The sequence below is a fragment of the Macaca fascicularis genome, chromosome X, assembly GCF_037993035.2.
Source record: "Macaca fascicularis isolate 582-1 chromosome X, T2T-MFA8v1.1".
In the NCBI taxonomy this organism is placed as follows: Eukaryota; Metazoa; Chordata; class Mammalia; order Primates; family Cercopithecidae; genus Macaca; species Macaca fascicularis.
In genome coordinates this window covers 44,313,254-44,339,805 of record NC_088395.1, presented here as the reverse complement: position 1 = coordinate 44,339,805, position 26,552 = coordinate 44,313,254, and the positions used below count along the sequence as shown (strand labels likewise).

At 39.9% G+C, this 26,552-nt stretch overlaps 1 protein-coding gene across 1 annotated transcript in view; it reads left to right on the top strand.

Moving 5' to 3' along the window:
- The window catches only part of EFHC2 (EF-hand domain containing 2), a 195,737-nt gene that overhangs the window by 65,749 nt on the left and 103,436 nt on the right, over positions 1-26,552 (top strand). Inside the window, exons 3-4 of the mRNA XM_045383159.3 lie at positions 5,108-5,258; positions 16,641-16,864. Coding sequence (XP_045239094.1) covers positions 5,108-5,258; positions 16,641-16,864 — 375 coding nt within the window. The remainder of the gene's footprint in view (positions 1-5,107; positions 5,259-16,640; positions 16,865-26,552) is intronic.

The following is a 26,552-nucleotide window of genomic DNA, read 5'->3' as shown; positions in this document are numbered from 1 at the left end:
TACAGGTGTCCACCACCGTGCCCAGCTATTTTTTGTATTTTTAGTAGAGATTGGGTTTCACCATGTTGGTCAGGCTGGTCTCAAACTCCTGACCTCAGATTATTCACTCACCTCGGCCTCCCAAAGTGTTGGGATTACAGACATGAGCCATTGTGCCCGGCCGGGTCTGGTCTTTTAAAACTTTTTTAAAGTTCCTAATGCGTAGCCAAGGCTGAGAATCACTGTTAGCGATTTATCCTGTCTCTCAGACTCTCAATTCTTTTATGTAATAATTTTAATCTATTAATTTACCCCAGATTGCAAATTTGCCTAGATCCTATAGGTTTGTATGGTCTTATATTTTATTATATACTTTTATAGGAATTTTATTTTATACATTTATATAAATTTTATCTTTATACTTTTTATATTTTTAAATTTATTTTTGGTACAATTATGAGGAGTGACAATTTTTGTTTATAGGTACATTATACACTTCTAGTTGTATCACTTTGTGATCAGTGAGTATAACTTGTGTAATTTTACTGTTTTTAAAATTTATTAAAATTTTTGTGAATTAGCATATAAGTTTCAGATATATTTCTGTAAATATACATATTGTCATGTATAAAGGAGCCATCCTCTATACGCAACACAAAATTTATTATCATTTATTTCCTTGATTATGGGACTTCATAATCATAAGAGAAACCATTGATTTAATAATAGCTTTTTCAGGAAGAGTAAGCAACATTGTATTAAATGTACACAAATTTTTATTGTCTACTAACATATAGAGCACGCATTTATCCTTACCATTATGTCCCTTTTATAGTATTTCACAATTTAAGTCTGAGCCTTTTTCATAAAATCGAGCTTAAACATATTAAACTTGGACATGTGATGTTGACCTCTTTATAAAATGTTGAGGTTATTGAACATTGCCAATGTTTTGTCTTTCTTTCCTGATAGCTTCTCTAGAAATTCAGCTGTAAGTTTTTGACACTTAGATGTTTGGTTCCTGAAGTAATAGTCTTTCTGACTCACGTATTGGCCACATCAGCCTCCCCATTTTTAAAAATTATATGATTTATTCTAAGAGATTAGGCTTTGGCTTTTGCCTTACAGTTGCATGGTCTAGCCTGCAATGGACAACCTTCTCCACGCAATTATTTTTTGTGTCATACTGCATCAGACAACAATTATTTTCAAACATTTTAAGTGAAAATTAGGAATCTAGTGTTAAAATCCAGCTGTTTGGGATATGCAATGCAAAGCAAATAACTCAACTGACATGAAGATAGGATAGATCCTACTCTACAAAGCTAAATTTGCACCATACATCAAGTTGGAACTACTTGCCCATCAAAATGCATTCTTGATTGCTTTGAGATTCTTTTTGCTTTAATTGTAAGAAGATCCTGACTTCAGAAATATTAACATTTAAAATTTTTCCTTTGTAATGAGGAAATCATATACCTGTTATTTAAAGCTAATTGATTTCAGATTTCAGAGTTTTTTTCTTTTTCTTTTTTTCTTTTCTGTCAACCAAACTGGAATGCAATGGCATGATCATGGCCCACTGCAGCCTTGAATTCCTGGGCTCAAGCAATTCTCCTGCTTCAGCTTCCTGAGCAGCTTGGACTATGAGGCATGCACCACCATACCTGACTAGTTAAATAAAGAAAAATTGTTGGAGAGACGGGGACCCATGTGTCGCCCAGGCTGGTCTAGAACTCTTGGCCTAAAGTGATTCAGTCCTCCTGATGTAGCCTCTTAAAGTGTTGGGATTACAGGCATGATCCACTGTGCCCAGCCTAAGGTTTTATATCCTCTAGGCTAAGATTAAAATTCCAAATGCCTTGAGGATCAGGCAGGTAACCTCATATAATATAGGGTCTGCAGAGGCCTGTGGAGGACTGAAGATCACATGCCCCCACCAAATGATATATATATATTCTGTTTTCAAGAAAATTGCAGCAAATTACATCCTCTAGGACCTTTTTTTTCTTTTTTATTTCTTTTCTTTTTTTTCTTTTTTCTTTTTTTGAGATGGCATCTCACTCTGTCACCCAGGCTAGAGTGCAGTGGCACAATCTTGGCTCACTGCAACCTCCACCTCGCCAGTTCAAGTGATTCTCCTGCCTCAGCCTCTTGAGTAGCTGGGATTACAAGCATGTGCCACCACACCTGGCTAATTTTTGTATTTTTAGTAGAGACGGGATTTCTCCATATTGGTCAGGCTGATCTCCATACCCCTGACCTCAAGTGATCCACCTGCCTCGGCCTCCCAAAGTGCTGGGATTACAGGCGTGAGCCACCGTGCCCAGCTTAGGACCTTATTTATCTAGTTTCTGCTTGATATCATAAGTGATGATAACACCTTACATCATAATTATGTTCCTATAAATTTTCATTTTTAACAGTTTTTATTTTAGGTTCTGTTTTCTGGATTCTCTGATACATCAAGTTCCATTGCAATTAGATCATTTATTTTTGCAAGATCACTTTTTAATCTATTTGGTGTCTCTCCTCTTACATTCTACTTTGCCACATTTTACAATTTCCTCTTCCTCTTCCTTTTTTATCTTTCCATCTCTACCTCATTCTGACTTGCTCTGTATCTTTCATGCTGGAGTTTGACAGCCCTGTATTCTCATGGGACCAGAATATGAAATATCACTCTGTCCCTCATCTGGACATATTGAAGCCCAACCTAAGATAATGTCTTTCCTTTTCTCTTTATTTCAATTTAGCATCCTTCTCTTTTAATGCATCATTTGATTGATAAATATTTAATGATTACATACATGACGGTTGACCTATGCCAGTTGTCAATTGACCTGTGCCAGTGCAGTCATTCACAAATTTATACTGGTAGCATTCAGTATATAGAGGGGGGTGAGAGCCAAGAATATTCTCTCTACACTTTCCTACTTGATTACAAAGAAAAAAAAATCTCAGATTAAATATTACCTACCCTGAAAGTTTGATGAAGCCCCAGCTCTTTCTCCTTTTAGGTGTTCTAACATCTTTTTTTCCTTAAAAAGATTTTTTTAAAAAAAATTATTTGAGACACAGAGTCTCATTCTGTCACACAGGCTGGAGTGCAGTGGCGAGGTCGTAACTCACTGCAGCCTCAATCTCCTGGGCTCAAGCGATCCTCCCACCTCAGCCTCCCTAGTAGCTGAGACTACAAGTACATGTAACCATGCCTGGCTAATTTGTAAATTTTTTTGTAAAAACAGGGTCTCATTATGTTGCTCAGGCTGGTCTTGAACTCCTGGGCTCAAGTGATCCTCCTGCCACAGGCCTGGGCCACTGTACCCAGCTCCCTCCCTCTACTTTTTAAAAGTTGAAATATAATTCACATAACAAAAACTCACCATTTTAAAGTGTCCAACATGACTCAGTGTCTAATATCTTTTTTTTAACTGAGGTAAAATTCACGTAACATAAAATTAACCATTAGCCATTTTAAAGTGCAATTCAGTGACATTTAGCATATCCACAAGGCTGTGCAACCATCACATCTATCTAGTTCCAAGACTTTTTTGTCACCCCAGAAGGAAACTCTATACTTGTCCAACAGCATCTTATCTGAAATGTTCACTCAATACAAATGTGACAGCATTCTAGCAATGGGGTTTAGCTAACCTAATTGGAGTCAGGCCAGACAAATTCCTTAAGAAAGCAGCTGAACATAGGACTATTTGGGAATGAAGCCAAAGGTGCCATTTTGAAGGGAGTAGATCTCTGGGCTCATCAGACTCTTAGAACCTGTTCCTGTAAGGACAGTGCCTGGTTAGTATTTGTAACTGGTATGTGCATTTTGAATATAATCATTTCACTAAAATTTATTTCTAACATCACTTATGGCAATTGACAAAGCTTCTTATGTTGATCAGAGAATAAGCTACTGAGGCATTTTGTTAGCTACTTCTGAAGTGTGGGCTTCTGATAAAAATTTGCTAAGCACTCCTGGAGTATATATTCTTAATTAGGTTAACTGACCACCACCCCTAGAGGGTAGATTGCGTCTAACAGACTCACTCATATATATCATATTGTCCACATTAAATAACCCTGGAGTTACATCATATGCACAGTTAACTTTTGCAACTTCAATTATAAAAATTGATCAAAAGCGAGAAACACAGAGAATATTTAAATGGAGCTCTCACAGAGCTTGAGCCACAGGTCAAGCTTGAAATGGTAGCCTGAATCTACTTTTCCCACAGTTGTCCTCAGTTACCTTGTCGTGCTCAGTGTGTGAGCAGGATGCCATATTAAGAATGTTTCCAATGGTTAAAGATATATATTATTCATACAACATGGCACCTAAGCATAAAGAAATGATTTTAACTGGTCTTCAACTGAAGAAGCAGGCAGTCATCTGCTTCAATATGGGAGAAAAATGGGCTGTGTTTTACTTTACTGAGAGGCACAGTTTTCTAAAGTAGTTAAGGAATTTTCAAAGATATTTTTGACTATCTCTGAATTTTACCATAACTGCTTTAGAATCCACCTGTCCTTCCCTTCCTTATTCCCTACCGCCCCCATACAAGATGAGTCTGAGTCTAGCATTGGGCTAGGCTCCTTGAGGTTCCCGAAGTGTAAGGTGGCGTCTCCAGGGCATTGGATGAATTTCAGATATGCCTGCTTGGATTGCCTGAAGGCAAGCAATCGTCTGGACTAACAGTCAGGATAATTTTATGCCAGAACCAAGGCAGCTTTGTGTTATTGTTAATGGGGAAAAAATGACAAAACTTATTCATCTTGTGAGAAAGAATATTTTGTCTCTATAACACATACATTTAGAATCCCACTGTGAAATCCCAAAGGCAGACTCTAGTTCAGTTTATGGTAGAGCTGAACGATGGATGTATTACTTGAATATCATTTCCTTGTTCTAACCAGATGGTGATAAAAGTATAAAATAATCTTTATGTATTGTATCTTAGATTGTATATCCATTCGCATAGCTGATGTGTAGAATGTCTTCTTGGAAAAATTCTCTCTACTTTTTTCTTTATATTAACAAAAAGTATGCACGCAGCTGCTATGTTGATTTTAAGTTTGCTGAATTTTCTTTTCATTTCTTAGTTTCTAATTATGATTCCAACAGGTATTATCTTTTGATGCCTATTTGGAAGAGGAAGTACCTGATAAAAGCCAAACCAACTACAGAATAAGATACTACAAAATCTACTTCTACCCTGAAGATGACACAATACAAGTAAATGAACCAGAGGTGAAAAATAGTGGATTGCTTCAAGGTATCTATTTAAAGCAGAGTTATGGTTCCTTCACTTCTGACTCCTGCCTTTATATACTGCCTGCCTTTAGCTTTTCAAAAGACTGCGTGCTACTGTTTAGGCTGTCTAACCTGCTGGCAGTGGTGAATATAAACATGCCATTAGCATGTAGTTATTGATGGTGACTTACCAGCTTTCTACTCTCTGCACCTCAACATTGGCTGGGTCTCTCACTCCTCTGTGGCATATTTGTATCCTTTCAGGTGCTGTTCTGGTATGAGTAAACTCTCCTGTGCCTTTAACTTTTTCCTCAAACCCTTTGGTCACTTTGCCGTGAGCAGATCACTTCCTTCGCAACACCATTAGGGGAGAAGAGAAAGCTGTTCTCTACTGCAGCTTCCAGATTGGCATTCTCTTCTTTCTTGAATTTACTGTCATTTGTTTCAACCACCCCCTCCTCATCCTCATACCTGGTAACTACAGACTTCAATGGTACCTCACCAGAGAGTCATTGTTCCTTCACCCTGTGTATGCCAGTCATCTTTGTCCATACTCCTCTCAGCCACAGATAAGAGTTAACTCTGTGATGTGGCCACCAGAGAAGCTAATCCTATGTTGCATTAAGTATGACAGAGATCAATGGAGGTGACTGTTTTCTTCTGTTTGTGCTGTGGGTCCTTCTCTTGGGATGCTGCTGAGTTCTGGTTGACTTCAGGGGACAGCAACTACGACGGTGAAAGAACTGAACATTTGCCATGTGCAAGACCGAATAGTGAAAAGGGATATTTGTCTGTAATGGGGAGACTCAAGTGTGCTTGATAAATGTCCTCAGGAATCTAAAGGTGTCATGTGGAGAAGGGGTGACCTTATTTCTGTATCTTCATGTCTTCATGGATGGGACCTAGGGATCAGAGTTCAGGTCAATAAGAGGAAGAACTTTCTGGCAGAGAGCTGCTGGAAGTTGTAGGGAATGGACTTGGATAGGGTTGGGGTTAGGGGTCTGGTGTAGGGGCGGAGGAGAGGAGAGTCACAGACTTGTTTGTTCCCTCGTGTAAATAGATGGCCCTGGGGGCAGGTCAGGGGTTGTTTTTCACCGACAGCCTGCTAGAAGTATGAGACGATTTGAGTGTTTGTTTGGTCGCTGGTGTAAATGACCTTTCAGGGTACTTAGTTCCTTGAGGAGCTGATTCTTGGGTGTGTTGTTGTTTCTTTGCCTTTTAGAGTATTGCCACCTCCAGTATCTCAGTCTCTGAAATTGTCTTCTCTAACTACAATCTCTACTCCTTTTACTTTCCCCACTTGCTCATAACTACCATCCCTGTTCTTCAGTCTCCTAGAAAAACATATCCTGAATATGTCCATGTCTTTCTATCTCCTTCTCTACCATCCTCATTCAAGTTACCCTCATCTGTTGACTAGAGGAATGGAATATCTGCCTAATGTGGTCTCCCTGTTTCCATTCTTGCTCCTCCTACAATCTGTTCTGTATGCGGCAGGGAGAGTGTTATGTGGGATGTCACCTATATGCAGTGGTGGCCTTTGAGAATTATACATGCAGGCTGTCCCAGAGGCCACAAAACACAAGGCTTATGGATCACATTAAAATCCATGAATCACATGATACATTAAAGTAATTTAAAACACATGATGAGAAACAAGAGGGAACGAGATAGGGTAGGTTCACACACTTGGGACAGGGTACAAGTAGGCAGAAGGACCATACTGCCTGAATCCTGGCATCAGCAATGGTTCTGTCTCTGCTTCACTAACCTTCCCTGCTACTAGTATGGTTTGGAGACCAGAATTGAGGGTCAAGCAAGTAGAACCACAGACAGAAGGGGCCTCGGGCTGAGGGCACACACTTGCTCTGTTGGAGAGATGCAGGGAGAAGTGTGCCTGGCCATGGCTGTAGCTTGTCAATAAGCCTGCTGTATAGTCTTGGGTTTTGTTTGTGTTTCTTGGGCAGAGGTCACATGGGGCCAAAATGGGTGTCACCGATGAATGAGTGGCCAAATTGAGGCCTCATAAATATTGGGTGCTCATGAATATTTAGTGTCCCTTCTATATTTAACATATCATGAATATTTAGAGCCCAGGTGCCTCATGTATATTTACGACCTACTGAAGATCAGTTATCTTTTGGTTTTGCCATCCCTTTCTTTCTATGTTTAACATGCCCATGCTCTACTTAGCCTACCTTCCTATTGTTATTTAACACATCTCATGATTTCTGCCTATGTTGAACAAATTTTGCTTTCTAATTACTAATCTAGGCCTGAGGGCTCTGTATTGATGTACCACAATGAGTACAAGGGGGAGAAGCAGGGATTTGAGGGCCATGGGCTCTGAGAATAAGGTGGTCATGCAACCTCATTACATGTGCAGAAGACTTCCTTCAATGCTCATGAGATTGAGGTTTTTCTCAGAGCGTGGCTTCATCGTGTCTGGTGGTTGGAATAATGAATTTGGAGCCAGCCAGCATTGCCAAGAAGTGTTTGTTGGATGCCTACTCTGTGTCAGGCACTGTGCTGTGTTTTGGGAAAATGGACAAAAGGACTGAGTCCCATCATAGCCCTATCTCATGGAGCAATAATAGGCCACCAGATTGGAAAGGAAAGGGAGCAAGGCCACCAGTCCAAGAGTTTTGCAATTGTTCAGGCTAGAAATGCTGAGTGTCCAAACCAGGACAATGATTGTAGGAACAGAAAATTAGGGAAGGATTTGAGAGACATTTGGTTGGCAGAGTTGATAGGCATTGGCCTGTGATTAAATACAGAGAGTGAGGAGGGGGAATATCTAATGAAAAAGTGCCTACCTTATCATTATCTCATTTAATCTTCTGATGACCATCTAAAATAGTTATTGTCACTGTCAGCTTTTACAGAAAAGGAAACAGGCGTAGGGAGGTAGTTTGCTCAGTCTGTTTTGCATTGCTCTAAAGGAATACCTGGGGCTGGGTAATTTATAAAGAAAAGAGGATTATGTGGCTCACAGTTCTGCAGACTGTACAAGAAGCATGGTACCAGCTTCTGCATCTGGTGAGGCCTCAGGAAGCGTTTACTTGTGGTGGAAGGTGAAGGGAGAGCAGGCGTGTCACATGGCAAGACGGGGAGCAAGAGAGAAAGGAGGGGATGCTGGGCTCTTGTTAACAATCAGATTTTACGGTTACCAACAGAAAGAACTCACTCATTACTGCGAGGACAACACAAAGACATTCATATGGGATCCACCCCCATGACCCAAACACCTCCCAGCAGGCCCCACCTCCAACATTGGGGATCACATTTCATCATGAGATTTGGAGGGGACAAATATCCAAACTGTATCGGCCTCAGAGGTCTCTGTGGTTGAGTCATGATACCTTTATAAAGCCCAGGAGCACAGAGCAAGAAACAGGATTGGGGTTTGAAGCTGGGGTATGTTTCAGGGCATGAGGCCTTTGAAGGGGTGTTAGGACATCTGTGTGGTGATGTCCCTCCAGGCAGGTGGAAACTTGGGATGTGTTTTCAGGAAAAAAGTGAAGACTAGAAATGGAGATTGGGAATCAGAGGTGCCCAGATCATGACCAGGCTATTCTACCATGTTAGAGGAGAGCCACTGGTGAGGTGACGGAAAGAGAAAGAGAATTCAGTTTAGTGTCTCTACTTGGTTTTACTAGTGGTGGGAAAAGAGGAAGATTAGTATGAGGAGGTATTATGAGCTGTCCTCATTGTTCTTTGTGTTCCAACTGACACACTATCCACTCCCTGGCCATTTTATTTGGTGAATTTGGCTTAATGGTAAATCTTTCAGGAAATAGGGAAATACCTTAACATTTTAAAAACAGGTTTTCACAAATTTTAAGGTTAAAAGTGTAACATTTTACAAAGAGACAAGAGGTTTTAGATTCTTTAGGGTCATTTAAAACATATAAGGCAGTTTTTAAAGAGTGGCGAGAATGCATTAGAAAATGGTTGAAGATTATTTAGGAACAAAGAATTTACAATTTATAATTTCTGTGGATATCTATTTTACTTATGTGTATTTGATTATGTAATAGTATTGCTGTAGCAAAAAAAAATTCTTACAGGTTTTTATCGAAACATTTTGTTCTGATATTCTGTAACTAAGCTCTGCTTATTTTCTGATTACTTTCCCACCATGACACCTAACTTGCAAAAATGATAGACTGGAGGTCACAGGACACCGCAGGCCTGGGTTAGTGACTTGCATTATTGTTTTCATTATTACCTTTCAAGTGAAAGCTCATAATCCTATAGCTCACTGGCTCCTGTCCAGTTCATCTTAGTTTTATTAAACTATCCAAGAAGAAATATGAAATGTGACTTCTTTTAGAATCTTGGAAAGGCTTTTATTAAGACTTCAATTCTTTCAGACTCTTGATTTCAAATCTCACATAGGCAGATTCCAAAGGCAAGCCGAAGATAGTCATAATGATGTACTTGAAAATCATTCTTGTGTAAGGAGGGAGGAATGCTATCATAAAGGCTCAGGAAAAAAAGACCTGAGTAAAAGACAATTTTAAAGTCTCTGGAAATTTTCCGAATTTTTTATTGGTTCACTGTGGTCAGGACATTTCCCTGTGTGAAGACACAGCTCAAGAGTTGTGTATAGAATACACAGTAATCACGCTGCGTAATGACATTGAATTTGTTAGCAGAGTAGAGAAATTTGGAAGGCTGTAGCAAATCCTGTAGAAAGCAAACATGAATAACACTCTGTCACCAAGCTTTGTTTAGAGAGAAACCAGTCTCTCTTGAAATATTTAATATGAGAATTCTTGTTAAGGAAGGTCTATTTGGACTGCAGATAGTTTGAAAAATCATTTAAATGCCTTCTTCGAGCTTTTCTAAATTAAGTGATTGGAAAAAAGAAAACACACTTAATGAGCCAGTGGTTCAGATGTCAGTGGGACAGGGTAGGTAGTGTTTCTTGCAGTTGTGACGAGTGGCCTGGGCTTGCTTTCCATGCATCTGGGCCCTGGGAAGAGGCAAATGGTCAAGATTAGGTGCTGTGCATTGATGGTCTTCCTGTCACTTCCATAGGATTTTGATATTTTCTAAATGAATTTGGAGGTCAGATGCATTTGTTTCTTGTGTGACCATTTGAAAATTTGTGCAACTGGAGGAATTATAACCCTCCCCTGCTCCCTTTTAGTTACCTCTGTTATCATGTAACTTTTTACAGTGGGGGGAGTTTGGAATCAGCCAGAAACAAAAGAGGCATCTATTAGCATGGTACCAAAATAGGCATTCATGCAGCTTCTAATCAGAACAACATATTTTTAATATTCACAAGTTCTTGTTGGCAAGGAGATTTGTGTGTGTTATGAGTCAAGAAAGCCAGTGTTGCACTTCAAGGCTTGCTTTCATTTCTTGCCAGGACATCACTCTCTTTTCGGTTAGATGTGTTATATTTATAGAATGTGTTGCTTTTCTGCTGGAATGTAGTTAAAACAACATTATATCAAGCCAAGAATGTCAGAGGTTAACCCAGTAGTTTTACCTCTAATTGTCTAGCAGAATAATTGTCAGTTAAATACACCAAGTCCAGACTAATCTGTGCTAAAGAAAGCATAATGATTAGAAATGTGCCATGATTTTCTTTTATGGTCTATATCAGTTGTTCTCAGTTGAAAGTGATTCTCAGAATCTCCTAGCCCATCCTAGAATTTTTTCTTCTGTAGACATGGGGTCAAGAACTGGCTTCCCTGTGGTTCTTAGTTCATCTTAGTTGAGAACACTGATTTCCACTAATGACTTGTTTTGGCCCCTTAAAAAGGTAGTATTTCTTATATATATTTTTATTACTCTAAGATAATCTACTTGATCAAGCAAATGTAATCACACAAAATAGAAGTCATTCATTCATATGCCATTCACTCTTATTGGGCATATACTGTATTTAGGTATTATATCCCATAAAGTGGTGGAGGGGTGGTGGGAAAGTTGCCAGATGAAGTATAAGATACTCAGTTATATTTGAATTTCAGGTAAGCAGTGAAGTTTTTAGTATAACTATGTCCCAAATATTGCATAGGACATAGTTATATTAAAGAATTTGGCTGGACATGGTGACTTACACCTGTAATCCCAGCACTTTGGGAGGCGGAGGTGGGCTGATAACTTGAGGCCAGGAGTTTGTAGACCAGCCTGACCAACATAGCAAAACCTCGTCTCGACTAAAAATATAAAAATTAGCTGGGCGTGGTGGCACATGCCTATAATCCTAGCTACTCAGGAGGCTAAGGCAGGAGAATCACTTGAATCCAGGAGGCGGAGGTTGCACTGAGCTGAGATCACACCACTGCACTCCAGCCTGGGTGAAAAAAAAAAAAAAAAAGAATTCTTCGTTGTTTATCTGGAATTCAGATTTCACTGAGCAGCCTATATTTTAATTTGCTAAATCTGGTGACCCTAGAGGGTGAACACTGGGGAGGGAACCAGGTACCTGAGGGATCAGAGGAGGAAAAGCCAGTATCCACTAGAGAAGCTGGCATTTGAATGGTACCTCAAAAGTTTCTCTAGATAAAGATGGAAGAGAAAGGCAGAATAGTCAAAAGGAGCAACATGAGATAAAGTGGTGGGACAATAAATTGGGAAGTATTTGGGAGCAGATCATAGATTGAATAGGGAAAACTGGGCAAGAAGGTGGTCATGCAAGAGGACATTAAAGCATCTGTTATTTTGGTGCTTATTCAGTGGCTAAGGGGGAGATGCATAGGGTTACTGTTTCTTATTGTGAGCAGAAATGTGGAATTTTAAACTTCTTACTCTTGTGCTGCGAGGTGGGTGCCAGGTTATGTATATAAAAATAGTTATTCTTGTGAAACCAAAACTCTAAAGGTAACATGTTAGAATAATAAAAGTAAAAGTATACAAGTCATTTTAGTGGAGGAATATAGTAAGCACAAGAGGAAGAAAAGACTCTGGTATGTGTGATTGTGGTTAAGGCTCTTAGTATTTTTAGGGCACAAACTTGTAGATGGGATGACAAGTGGCAATTGCAGTTATATCTTCATTTACCTAAGAAATATCTGCCTCTAGACTTGGGTGTACTCTAAGTCTGCAGCATTACTAAAATGAAATTAACATACTTAAATTAAAATAGAGGTGACCTAGGTGCACTGGCTCACGCCTGTAATCCCAGCACTTTGGGAGGCCGAGGCAAAAGGATTGCTTGAGGCCAGGAGTTCAAGACCAGCCTGGGCAACAAAGCAAGACTCTGTCTCTACAAAAAATAAAAAATTAGCCAGGCGTGGTGGTACATGCCTGTAATCTCAGCTACTCGGGAGGCTGAGGTAGGGAGGGTCGCTTGAGCCTGTGAGGTTGAGGCTGCATTGATCCATGATCATGCCACTGCACTGTAGCCTAGGCAACCATGTGAGACCCTGTCTCAAAAAAATAAATAAATAAATAAAAAATAAAATAGAGGTGAGAATTTGGAGTCTTAATTCTGGAAGGTGAATTCCAGAAAAGTAAATTTAGTAGTATGAGCAAAGATCTAAGGCAAGTCCCAACTGAATAACATGAAAACACATTAAACATAAATGGATATATGGTCACTTTGATCTAAACCACAGGGAAATGTTAAAAAGTTAAAGCTTGAAAAGTATAGCCTGATAGCAGGGCTTTTACAAAGGAAGAGAGATATAAAACATGAAGATGAAGAAAAGCTGGAAAGCAGGCATCTGATCCCTGGACATGTGTCCTAATAGTCTTTATGGGGCAGTTAAGATAAACACCCGAAAATTTAAAGGGCAAATACAGTGCTTTGGTTGTTTTTCTATTTTGTAACAATATCTTTATTTATCTACCTTGATGATTTCACTTGCTCTTCAATGTGGGCCAAGGACATGATATCCTGCCCATTTCTTTGACATCTCAGAACAAATTCCTGCTGATGGAGTTTCTGCCATTTATCGTGGAAGACTAAAAACATACAAATTCTGATAATTAGAAATTTTAATTCTCAAAGGACACAGTTCAGAAACCCTATGAATATGTTATTGAAAGCTCTCATGTGCAACTGTACATTTCGAATGGCCCACATTGGTTTTCTGATTAATATGGAATTGTGACATTAGATTTTTGGTTATCAAAACTTTACTGTTAGTGTTAGACCTGCCTTTTCTTTCTAACTCATGGGTATTCAGGACTCAGGACTCTTTTTTTTTAACACCAAGAACTTCCCTAGTCTTTTCTGAGAAGTATCTCGTGAGAGAAGTGTAGCGGCTAAGAGAAGGAAGAGTTGGGGGGGCTTGAAATCTGCAGGCTCCTGCAGGCAAGTCACTTGGTGGGGCAGGCCCTGCAGGGTGCATTGCCATAGCAGTGGGTGGGCATCTCTGGAAACTTCCCCTTAGAGCAGAGAGGCTGTTCTTTCAGAAGAGCAGCTTCATCATCTCTCTTTTCTTTTCATGGTGGCTGGTAGCTCTTTTATCCATTTCCATCCTGTTATGCCTATGGCTCTTCCTCCTCAAGTCATATGTAGCTGCAGTACAGTGAGATAGAGCTCAGGGCAAACTATGGAAAGTAATGGTATTTAGTTAGAGTCTGAAAGCCCAACTTCAAGATCTTTTACTGCCATTTGTTAGGGCATGACCTTGGGCATGGCATTTAACCACTCTGAGCTTTGGTTTTCTCATCCTTAAACTGAGTATTCATATTTCATGTATTATCTGCCTTATAGAATTATTGAGGATTAAATGAGAAAATGTAAGTGGAAGTTTATCCTAGGGCTATGATGATGATTGTGATTAGTATTATTTAAAAGTCCAGTGGGTGGGCCAGTTTTTCCCATCTAGAAAAATATAGGACTCCTGTTCAAAGTCTTATGGAACAAAAATCATCACTAACTTGCTTATTTGAATTTCTATAATGAAGTAAAAATTCAAGATAGATGGAATTTTTGAAGAAGCTCCTGACTGTTGAATAATTCTTATATATTTTAAAAACTGTCACAATATAAGTATTTTTAAAGTGGTATATAATGGTTCCTGAAAATACCTGAAATGCCCATCCTTTTATACATGTTTAAGTATGCAATTTGTTCTAAATGTCTAATCGTGAATGATTAAATAATTTGCATGCTGTTTTCAGTGCTATGAATTAAAGACTAATTGAAGTATAATTTTTTTGCAGTAAAATTATATCATCTTTTATGTAGTACATTTAAAAATATTCTAGGCCGGTTCTAATTTTATAGTTTTATTATTTTAATTTAATGCACCAAGTAATTAAAAATTGCTACAAAGAAAAGAAGCCAAAAATGATTTTAGTTAATTTCCCCTCAACAGAGTGAAAAGATGATAAGTAGAATAATGGAAGAGAGCCCAACACAGTTCCTGGCACATAAAGATATTCATTAAATATTCCTTAATGAATAAGGAATGACTAATTTCTAAGTGGCTCTAGACTTTGAGAAAAGGCACCATTTTCAGTGCTGTATAAAATACAAAGAAGATAGGTTGACATCTTCATATTAAAATACCTCCATGCAGAGTTCCCACAAGCCAATTTTTATTGAATCATTAGATCCACAGTTTGCTCTGCTTTCCTTTTTCTCTTTGTTCTTGGAGTAGATTCTCAGGCCTAAGTCAGTTACAGATATTGAGAGACAATTCTCCATGGGTATCATGCATTTCTGTATCTCTTGCAAGCAGAGGCACTGACTTCTCTTTGTTCTGGACTATCTCTTCAAGGATGTTTATATAGCAAGTAGCTGTGGAAGACAAAAATAATCTCTCCCTCTGGAGCAAAGTATAGGTTTGCTTATAGCCTTGGAAGATAGAGGCTTAGTGTCTCCTTCCAGAATAAAGTCTAATAAAGATAGTAGCTCCCTCTGAGATAAAGAGCAGGGATGCTTATTGCTATTTATAGAAGATTTGGGTTCCCTAAGCTAAGGGTTCCTCTCCTGTAACGTAACCCACTGCATGTACAAATGTTACCTGGCCCTTATTGTGTCATCCTGTGGGAATTGGGGCTTAGGAAACTGGAACAAGAAATGCTGATATTCAGGCTACTCTTACTGCTGTTGATTAATAAACTGCCTTTTGTCTCTGACCAAGGCACCTTCTGTCTTCTACCAGCATCCGTGAAACTATGGAAGGCTAACTTGTCATCTTGCAAGTAGGATAAAATCTCAAACCCTAAACAATTCTTTTTTTTTTTTTTTTTGAGACAGGGTCTCGCTCTGTTGTCCAAGAGAGAGTACAGTGGTACGATCATGGCTAACTCTAGCCTCAACCTCCTGGGCTCAAGCAATCCTCCCACCTTTCAGCCTCCCGAGTAGCTAGGACCACATGTGGGCACCACCACACCCAGCTAATGTTTTTTTTAATTAATTTTTTTTTCTTTTGTAGAGACAGAATTTTGCCATGTTGCCCAGGCTGGTCTCAAACTCTTGGGCTCAAGCAATCTGCCTGTCTCGGCCTCCGAAAGTGGTGGGGTTACAGGCATGAGCCACTGTGCCTGGCCCCTAAACAATCCTGGACAACAGATTGCAGCAATATTTGGGTAACTTGGCTGGTATGGTGTGGTGTAGTTGATACACTCATATAGGCAAGGAACCCTTTTACCTCCAGTGGCTGACCACTCTTTTGGATATACGTGGGGACCCTGGGAACATATTCTTCAGCCACCATGAGGAGAAATGAATGGGCATCAGGGCTGGAAGTAGAAGATGGGATGAGACCTAGAACTTTTGGCGCAGAGCCCTGGCTAGAACTATGAAGACTCTGATAAAACTTGAGGTAGTGCTTGGGTGGAGGTGGACAGAGGCTATAGAGGAAGGAGGAGGAAAAATAGGTTGATAGAGGAAAGAAGATTCCATGAAACTTCACAGCAGCCAAAAGTCATTCATCCTTATTGAAACTTCTAAGTCAGCGTTGGCACCTATCATTCCAAAGCTTATTAGCTTTTTTTTTTCTTTTTCTTTTTTTTTTTTTTGAGCCATGAGTACACATTTTTGTGAGTACTCTGCATTGGTGCCTTAATGCCTTGTTGAGTATGCCCACATTGAGTGCTTGCTGGTGGCTGAATGTGAACAGGCTTGTTCTGGGAAAAGACATAATGGCAGCGTCTGGTATTTTTGGTCATTCTGCCTATGTCCCCTTTCCTTCATCCCCCATCCTCACCCTAGTCTTTATGGTTTATTAAAATACTTCCCAGCTACCACTTAGGCAACTCTAACCACGTGCAAGGCTGGCCACAGAGCTCTGAACCTCAGAAGTCTCAGCTCCTTCTGACTCCCTCAGAGTTGGAACGTGCTAATGCTGCTTCCTGGAATGAGCCCTTTGCCCAGTTTTCTGTTGCGGGAAAGTATTTGGCGTTGTTAGTGAATGTGCTGCATCTTCTTACTTGATAGCCACATGATAAAACAGTTGTATTTTCTTTCATGCCATAGGGACTTCTATCCGGCGTCATCGGATTACTCTCCCGCCTCCTGATGAGGATCAGTTTTATACTGTGTATCATTTTAATGTCGGCACAGAGGTTGTCTTCTATGGTCGGACATTCAAGATTTATGATTGTGATGCATTCACAAGAAACTTTTTGAGGAAAATAGGGGTCAAAGTGAATCCCCCAGTACCATGTCCGGAAGATCCTTACATGAAGATTCGGAGAGAGGTAAGGAATTGACGTGCATTGAGTTCTTGTCTTCAAAATAAAAATTCCTTTGGAAAGTCAGTAAAGGGTATTTGTACTCCTGATGCAGATGTCAAAGACCTTTTAGGGCCATAGTTATTCCAGTTGTTTTGTTATTCTTTGGGCCAGAGGGAAGGCTGAGTGTTAGCCACAGAGCAGGAATGACTTCCTCACTGCCTCACCCCAATTCTCTCTGTGGAGAGTCTCTCTTTCAGGTAGTAGGAGTCTTCAGTGAAATGCACAGGTGAGACAGTTTCTAGACACCCACAACTGGCTTTGTGGTCACTGATGGTGTATGAATTGTATCCACACTTCCTTGGCTTGTGTTTTTGCATTTTAGTTGCCTAACTGGCTAGAAAGATCTTTGCTTCTATACTAGTGATTTAGTGAACCAAGCCTTGGGTACACCTTTTTACTTCCCCTTAGGAAATTCCAGGTCCTCTTAGGGTGGCATTGGAATGCCGAGATGCTCTGGAAGAATAAGGAGGACCATGATTCTGGTGTACCCCCTTTAGGAAATGATATTTGTGTACAACGTCTGACCCCAGCTAGGGTAAGGGAGTAAAGACTCAATATTTTTAGTATTATTTTTGTCTTCCTATGTTTTAAACAGTCCCTGGGCCCAAATTCTGTTTTCTAGAAGAATTTGAACACTCACAGGGGTAGAAGGTGGCACACCCAGCTAATCTCTTTGCTGGGACTGGATCGCAAATCTCTTGACTCTTACCCTGATTTCCATCATCATCACTTGTTTCCTTTTTCCTTTTCTATTGAAGTGTGATTACACACAGTAAAATACACAGAAATTAAGTGTACAGTTGGAGTCTTAACAAATACATGTACCCGTATAACCTACCCCCAGATTGAGATGTAGAGCATTTTTCTTCCCCCAGAAAGTCCCCTCATGTGTTTTTCCTATCAATCCCACTCCCCACCACAGACAACTGCTGTCCTCATTTCGATCCCCATAGATGAGTGTTGTCTGATTTTTATTGTTTTAAAACTTACAATTCATTTCCTTGCAGAGAGGTAACAAAATTTAGAACAAAATTCTCTTTGGATTCTGTTTTGATCTCTTTTTAAAAGCCACTTGTAGGATCATTCATCTATTCCTGCCTCCCAGCCCCAGCAAAATTATTCTTTAATGTTGTTGTAGGCATACAACCCTCTGGAGAAATACATATATTGTTGATCTTGGAATATTTAAGGTGAAATGCCTGTATATTGATGTACAAAGGGATATTTTTGGTTTGGATTCATTTTTAGTTTTTCCAAATGCCCTGGATGAAAGAGTCTAGATAAATAGAAAGAATTTAGAACCAGCAGAGAGAACTTGAAGGAAATGGATCCAAATGAATTGCTACCCTTTGCATATGGCTACACTCATTCACTAACAGTTGTTGTTACATGATAGTGATTGTGAATGATGATGGATTATATGAAAATGCACAGAGCATCGTGGGATTTCATAGGTTTATGAAGAAAAAAAAATATATATATATATTTAAAATTATACTTTAAGTTCTGGGATACATGTGCAGAATGTGCAGGTTTGTTACATAGGTATACACGTGCCATGGTGGTTTTCTGCACCCATCAACCCATCATCTACATTAGGTGTTTCTCCTAATGCTATCCCTCCCCTATCCCCCCAACCCCTGATAGGCCCTGGTGTGTGATGTTCCCCTCCCTGTGTCCATGTGTTCTCATTGTTCAACTCCCATTTATGAGTGAGAACATGGAGTGTTAGGTTTTCTGTTCCTGTGTTAGTTTGCAGAGAATGATGGTTTCCAACTTCATCCATGTCCCTACAAAGGACGTGAACTCATCCTTTTTAATGACTGCATAGTATTCCATGGTGTATACATGCCACATTTTCTTTATCCAGTCTATCATTGATGAGCATTTGCATTGGTTCCAAGTCTTTGCTATTGTGAATAGTGCTGCAGTAAACATACATGTGCATGTGTCTTTATAGTAGGATGATTTATAATCCTTTGGGTATATACCCAGTAATGGGATTGCTGGGTCAAATGGTATTTCTGGTTCTAGATCCTTAAGGAATTGCCACATTGTCTTCCATAATGGTTGAACTAATTTGCACTCCCATGAGCAGTGTAAAAGCATTCCTATTTTTCCACATCCTCTCCAACATCTGTTGTTTCCTGACTTTTTAATGATTGCCATTCTTTTTTTTTTTTTCCTTCTGAAATGGAGTCTCACTCTGTTGTCCAGGCTGCAGTGCAGTGGCACGATCTTGACTCACTGCAAACTCTGCCTCCCGGGTTCAAGCAATTCTCTGCCTCAGCCTCCTGAGTAGCTGGGATTACAGGGGCCTGCCACCACATCCGGCTAACTTTTTTTTTTTTTTTTTTTTGTATTTTTAGTAGAGATGGGGTTTCACCATCTTGGCCAGGTTGGTATTGAACTCCTGACCTCGTGACCCACCTGCCTCAGCCTCCCAATGATCACCATTCTAACTGGCGTGAGATGGTATCTCATTGTGGTTTTGATTTGCATTTCTCTAATGACCAGTGATGATGAGCCTTTTTTAATATGTTTGTCGGCCATATAAATGTCTTGTTTTGAGAAGTGTCTGTTCATATCCTTTGCCCACTTTTTTATGTTTTTTTTTTTTTGTTTTGTAAATTTGTTTAAGTTCCTTGTAGATTCTGGATATTAGCCCTTTGTCAGATGGATAGGTTGCAAAAATTTTCTTCCATTCTGTAGTTTGCCTGTTCACTCTGATGATAGTTTCTTTTGCTGTGCAGAAGCTCATTAGCATAATTAGATCCCATTTGTCAATTTTGGCTTTTGTTGCCATGCTTTTGGTGTTTTAGTCATGAAGTCTTTTTCCCTGCCTATGTCCTGAATGGTATTGCCTAGGTTTTCTTTAGAGTTTTTATGGTTTTAGGTCTTATGTTTAAGTCTTTAATCCATCTTGAGTTAATTTTTGTATAAGGTGTAAGGAAGGGGTCCAGTTTCAGTTTTCTGCATATGGCTAGCCAGTTTTCCCAACACCATTTATTAAATAGGGAATCCTTTCTTCATTGCTTGTTTTTGTCAGGTTTGTCAAAGATCAGATGGTTGTAGATGTGTAGTGTTATTTCTGAGGCCTCTCTTCTGTTGCATTGGTCTATATATCTGTTTTGGTACCAGTACCATGCTGTTTTGGTTACTATAACCTTGTAGTATAGTTTGAAGTCAGGTAGTGTGATGCCTCCAGCTTTGTTCTTTTTGCTTAGGATTGTCTTGGCTATATGAGCTCTTTTTTCGTTCCATATGAAATTTAAAGTAGTTTTTTCTAATTCTGTGAAGAAAGTCAATGGTAGCTTGATGGAGATGGCATTGAATCTATAGATTACTTTGGGCAGTCTGACCATTTTTGCAATATTGATTCTTCTATCCATGAGCATGGAATGTTTTTCCATTTGTTTGTGTCCTCCCTTATTTCCTCGAGCAGTGGTTTGTAGTTCTCCTTGAAGAGATCCTTCACATCCCTTGTGAATTGTATTCCTAGGTATTTTATTCTCTTTGTAGCAGTTGTGAATGGGAGTTCACTCATGATTTGGCTCTCTGTTTGTCTGTTATTGGTGTATAGGAATGCTTGTGTTTTTTGCACATTGATTTTGTGTCCTGAGACTTTGCCAAAGTTGCTTATCAGCTTAAGGAGATTTTGGGCTGAGATGATGGGGTTTTCTAAATATACAATCATGTCATCTGCAAATAGAGACAATTTGACTTCCTCTCTTCCTATTTGAATACCCGTTATTTCTTTCTCTTGCCTGATTGCCCTGGCCAGAACTTCCAATACTATGTTGAATAGGAGTGGTGAGAGAGGGCATCCTTGTCTTGTGCCAGCTTTCAAAGGGAATGCTTCCAGCTTTTTCCCATTCAGCATGATATTGGCTGTGGGTTTGTCATAAACAGCTCTTATTATTTTGAGATACATTCCGTCAATATCTAGTTTATGGAGAGTTTTTAGCATGAAGGGGTGTTGAATTTTATTGAAGGCCTTTTCTGTATCTATTGAGATAATCATGTGGTTTTTGTCATTGGTTCTATTTATGTAATTCATTACGTTTATTGATTTGCACATGTTGAACTGGCCTTGCATCCCAGGGATGAAGCTGACTTGATCTGGATGGATAAACTTTTTCAAGTGCTACTGGATTGGGTTTGCCAGTATTTTATTCATGATTTTTGTATCGATCTTCATCAGGGATACTGGCCTGAAATTTTCTTTTTTTGTTGTTGTGTCTCTGCCAGGTTTTGGTATCAGGATGATGCTGGCCTCATAAAATGAGTTAGGGAGGAGTGCCTCTTTTTCTGTTGTTTGAAATGGTTTCAGAAGGAATGGTACCAGCTCCTCTTTGTACCTCTGGTAGAATTTGGCTGTGAATTGATCTGGTCCTGGGCTTTTTTTGGTTGGTAGGCTATTGATTACTGCCTCAATTTCAGAACTTGTTATTGGTCTATTCAGGGATTTGACTTCTTCCTGGGTTAGTCTTGGGAGGGTGTATGTGTCCAGGAATTTATTTCTTCTAGATTTTCTAGTTTATCTGCGTAGAGGTGTTTATACTATTCTCTGATGGTAGTTTGTATTTCTGTGGGATCAGTGGTGATATCCTGTTTATCGTTTTTTATTGTGTCTATTTGATTCTTCTCACTTTTTTTCTTTGTCTGGCTATCTATTTTGACTGCTATCTATATAGACTGCTATCTATTAGCAGTCTATCTTTTTTGTTGATCTTTTCAGAAAACTACCTCCTGGATTCATTGATTTTTTGAAGGATTTTTCATGTCTCTATCTCCTTCAGTTCTGCTCTGATCTTAGTTATTTCTTGCCTTCTGCTAGCTTTTGCATTTGTTTGCTCTTGCTTCTCTAGTTCTTTTAATTGTGATGTTAGTGTGTTGATTTTAGATCTTTCCCACTTTCTCCTGTGGGCATTTAGTGCTATAAATTTCCCTCTAAACAGCGCTTTAGTTGTGTCCCAGAGATTGTGGTATGTTGTGTCTTTGTTCTCATTTGTTTCAAATAACTTATATATTTCTGCCTTAACTTTGTTATTTACCCAGTAGTCATTCAGGAGCAGGTTGTTCAGTTTCCATGCAGTTGTGCGGTTTTGAGTGAATTTCTTAATCCTGAGTTCTGAGTTGATTGCTCTGTGGTCTGAGAGACTGTTTGTTATGATTTCCGCTCTTTTGCATTTGCTGAGGAATGTTTTACTTCCCATTATGTGGTCAACTTTAGAATAATTGTGGTGCTGAGAAGAATGTATATCTGTTGATTTGGGGTGGAGAGTTCTGTAGATGTCTGTTAGGTCCGCTTGGTCCAGAGCTGAGTTCAAGTCCTGAATATCCTTGTTAATTTTCTGGCTCATTGATCTGTCTAATATTGACAGTGGGTTGTTAAAGTCTCTCATTATTATTGTGTGGAAGTCTAAATCTCTTTGTAGGTCTCTAAGAACTTGCTTTATGAATCTGGGTGCCCCTGTATTGGGTGCATATATATTTAAGATAGTTAGCTCTTCTTGTTGCATTGATCTCTTTACCATTATGAAATGCCCTTCTTTGTCTTTTTTGATCTTTGCTGGCTTAAAGTCTGTTTTATCAGAGACTAGGATAGCAACCCCTGCTTTTTTTTGCTTTCCATTTGCTTGGTAAATCTTCCTCCCTCCCTTTATTTTGAGCTATGTGTGTCTTTGCATGTGAGATGAGTCTCCTGAATACAGCACACTGATGTGTCTTGACTCTTCATCCAATTTGCCAGTCTGTGTCTTTTAATTGGGGCATTTAGCCTGTTTACATTTAAGGTTAAAATTGTTATGTGTGAATTTGATCCTGTCATTATGATGCTAGCTGGTTATTTTGTCCATTAGTTGATGCAGTTTCTTCATAGCGTCGACGGTCTTTACAATTTGGTATGTTTTTGTGGTGGCTGGTACCAGTTTTTCCTTTCCACATTTAGTGCTTCCTTCAGGAGCTCCTGTAAGGCAGGCCTGGTGATGACAAAATCTTTCAGTATTTGCTTGTCTGTAAAGGATTTTATTTCCCCCTTGCTTATGAAGCCTAGTTTGGCTGGATATGAAATTCTGGGTTGAAAATTCTTTTCTTTAAGGATGTTGAATATTGGCCCCCACTTTCTTGTGGCTTGTAGGGTTTCTTCAGAGAGGCCTGCTGTTAGTCTGATGGGCTTCCCTTTGTGGGTAACCTGACCTTTCTCTCTGGCTGCCCTTAACACTTTTTCCTTCATTTCAACCTTGGTGAATCTGACAATTATATGTCTTGGGGTTTCTCTTCTTGAGGAGTATCTTTGTGGTGTCCTCTGTATTTCCTAAATTTGAAGGTTGGCCTGTCTTGCTATGTTGGGGAAGTTCTCCTGGATAATATCCTGAAGAGTGTTTTGCAACTTGGTTCCATTCTCCCTATCACTTTCAGGTACGTCAAACGTATGTTTGGTGTTTTCACATAGTCCCATATTTCTTGGAGGCTTTGTTTGTTCCTTTTCATTCTTTTTTTCTCTTATCTTGTCTTCATGCTTTATTTCATTAAGTTGATCTTCCGTCTCTGATATCCTTTCTTCTGCTTGATCGATTCGGCTATTGATACTTGTGTATGCTTCACAAAGTTCTCGTGCTGTGTTTTTCAGCTCCATCAGGTCTTTTATGTTCTTCTCTAAGCTGGTTATTCTAGTTAGCAATTCCTCTAACCTTTTTTCAAGGTTCTTAGCTTTCTTGCATTGGGTTACAATATGCTCCTTTAGCTCAGAGGAGTTTGTTATTACCCACCTTCTGAAGCCTACTTCTGTCAATTCATCAAACTCATTCTCCGTCCAGTTTTGTTCTCTTGCTGGCAAGGAGTTGTGGTCCTTTGGAGGAGAAGAAGTGTTCTGGTTTTTGGAATTTTCAGCCTTTTTGTGCTAGTTTTTCCTCATCTTTGTGGATTTATCTACCTTTGGTCTTTGATGTTGGTGACCTTTGGATGGAGTTTTCATTTGGACATCCTTTTTGTTGATGTTGATGCTATTCCTTTCTGTTCGTTAGTTTTCCTTCTAATAGTCAGGCTTCTCTGCTGCAGGTCTGCTGGAGTTTGCTGGAGCTCCACTCCAGACCTTGTTTGCCTGGGTATCACCAGTGGAGGCTGCAGAACAGCAAAGATTGCTGCCTGTTCCTTCCTCTGGAAGCTTCATCCCAGAGGTGCACCCGCCAGATGCCAGCTGGAGGTCTCCTGTAAGAGGTGTCTGTCAACCCTTGCTGGGAGGTGTCTCCTAGCAGGAGGCACAGGGGTCAGGGACCCACTTGAGGAGACAATCTGTCCCTTAGCAGAGCTCGAACGCTGTGCTAGATCTGCTGCTCTCTTCAGAGCTGGCAGGAGGAACGTTTAAGTCTGCTGAAACTGTGTCCACAGCCACCCCTTCCCCCATGTGCTGTGTCCCAGGAAGATGGAAGTTTTATCTATAAGCCTGTGACTAGGGCTGCTGCCTTTCTTTCAGTGATGCCTTACCCAGAGAGAAGGAATCTAGAGAGGTAGTCTGGCTACAAAATCTTTGCCAAGCTGTGGTGGACCCCACCCAGTTAGAACTTCCTGGAGGCTTTGTTTACACTCTGAGGGGAAAACTGCCTACACAAGCCTCAGTAATGGCGGATGCCCCTCCCCCCACCAAGCTCCAGCATCCCAGATCGACTTTAGACTGCTGTGCTGGCAGCAAGAATTTCAAGCCATTGGTCTTAGCTTGCTGGGCTCTGTGGGGTTGGGATCCACTGAGCTAGACCACTTGGCTCCCTGGCTTCCACCTCCTTTCCAGGGGAGTGAGCAGTTCTGTCTCACTGGTGTTCCAGGCGCCACTGGGGTATGAAAAAAAACTCCTGCAGCTAGCTTGGTGTCTGCCCAAAAAGCTGCCCAGTTTTGTGCTTGAAACCTAGGGCCCTGGTGGTGTAGGCACCTGAGGAAATCTCCTGGTCTGAGGGTTGCAAAGACCATGGGAAAAGCATAGTATCTGGGCTGGAGTGCACTGTTCCTCATGGCATAGTCCTTCATGGCTTCTGTTGGCTAGGGGAGGGAGTTCCCCGACCCCTTGCGCTTCCTGGGTGAGGCAACGCCCCACCCTGCTTTGGCTCGCCCTCCCTGGGCTGCACCTACTGTCTAACCAGTCCCAATGAGATGAGCCGAATACCTCAGTTGGAAATGCAGAAATCACCCCCCTTCTGCATTGATCTCGCTGGGAGCTGCAGACCGGAGCTGTTCCTATTCGGCCATCTTGCCAGCCACCCCCAGAAAAAGATCTTTTGTGCCAGGAATTGCGAATAAATACCAAGAACAGCTAAGAAATGTTTTAAATAATTTCCTTTCAGAGTGGGAACATCATTTTAGCATTTATTCCCTCAGGGAGAAAATTCTTCAATAAATATAGAAATCTTTGGGAAATTAGGAGTTTAATAAGAGGCTTCTATATTGACTTTCATACATTTACTTCTGCAGTGTTTGCTGTCTTGAACTGTAAAGTTAAAATTAAACAATTTAACTTAGACTGAAAAGAATCCCAATGGTATATTATCAATAATGGTTTTCTTAGAGGCCTCATAATGCCAAAGAAACGTTTTTCAATCAATTGAAATTGTGGTCTCATAATTTCATTTAAATATCAGGGATAAGACTGAAGAGTCTTTGGAAAGCCATCATGTCTCCCCGCTGTCTTGGGTTAAGACTGCACCTAGACTGCCCTCAACAGATAGAAATTTCAAGAATTTACAAAAAGATTGTATAACCTGATTTGGGATAACATCTCCCTTGTCAGTGTGCACTTCTTTATGTAACAGTCCTATTTGATTACATCAGATGAAATGGGGGCAGTTTAACTCCACGACAGGGCTGCAGAAGTGCAAATAGAGGGAAGAGTTACATCAAGAAGACTATGGAACTAGTGGTTCCTGGGCCAGAGGACAGCCGAGGCAGAGGCTCTGCAGACCTTAAGTTCTCCATTTGCTGTGCTCCTGTTTCTCCGGGGCATTCTTATCCTTGATACCTAAAGCTTTTTGAGCTAAAATAAAACAGTGAATATATTTCTTCCCTTTTACCTTCACAAAAATCTTTGAATGAATAAGAATTATGTACACATGTGAATTTCCCAGTGAAAAGACAAATTATGTTTTTGGTTGAGATATAATTAACATAGAGTCAATTGTATAAATCTTAAGTGTATAGGTCAACATGTTTTGTAAAATGTGTGCAGTTGAGTAACCAACACAAAAATCGAGATGTAGAATATTTTTATCACTTTAGAAAGCTCCTTTCTCCCCCTTTCTGGTCAAATTCCCTACCTGGAGGCAATTACTATTCTGATTTCTGTTACCATAGATTAGTTTTGTCTGTTCTTAAATAAGAATTTTAAATCTTTGAGAAAAGTCAGTTTTAAAAAATATTAAAGAAGTATAGTTTTTTTCATTTATTTATTTATTTATTTATTTAGATACGGAGTATTGCTCTGTTGCCCAGGCTGGAGTGCAGTGGCACAATCTTGGCTCACTGCAACCTCTGCCTCCCAGGTTCAAGGAATTCTCCTGCCTCAGCCTCCTGAGTAGCTGGGATTACTGGCACCTGCCACCACACCTGGCTAAATGTTTTTGTATTTTTAGTGGGGATGACCAGGCTGGTCTCAAACTCCTGGCCT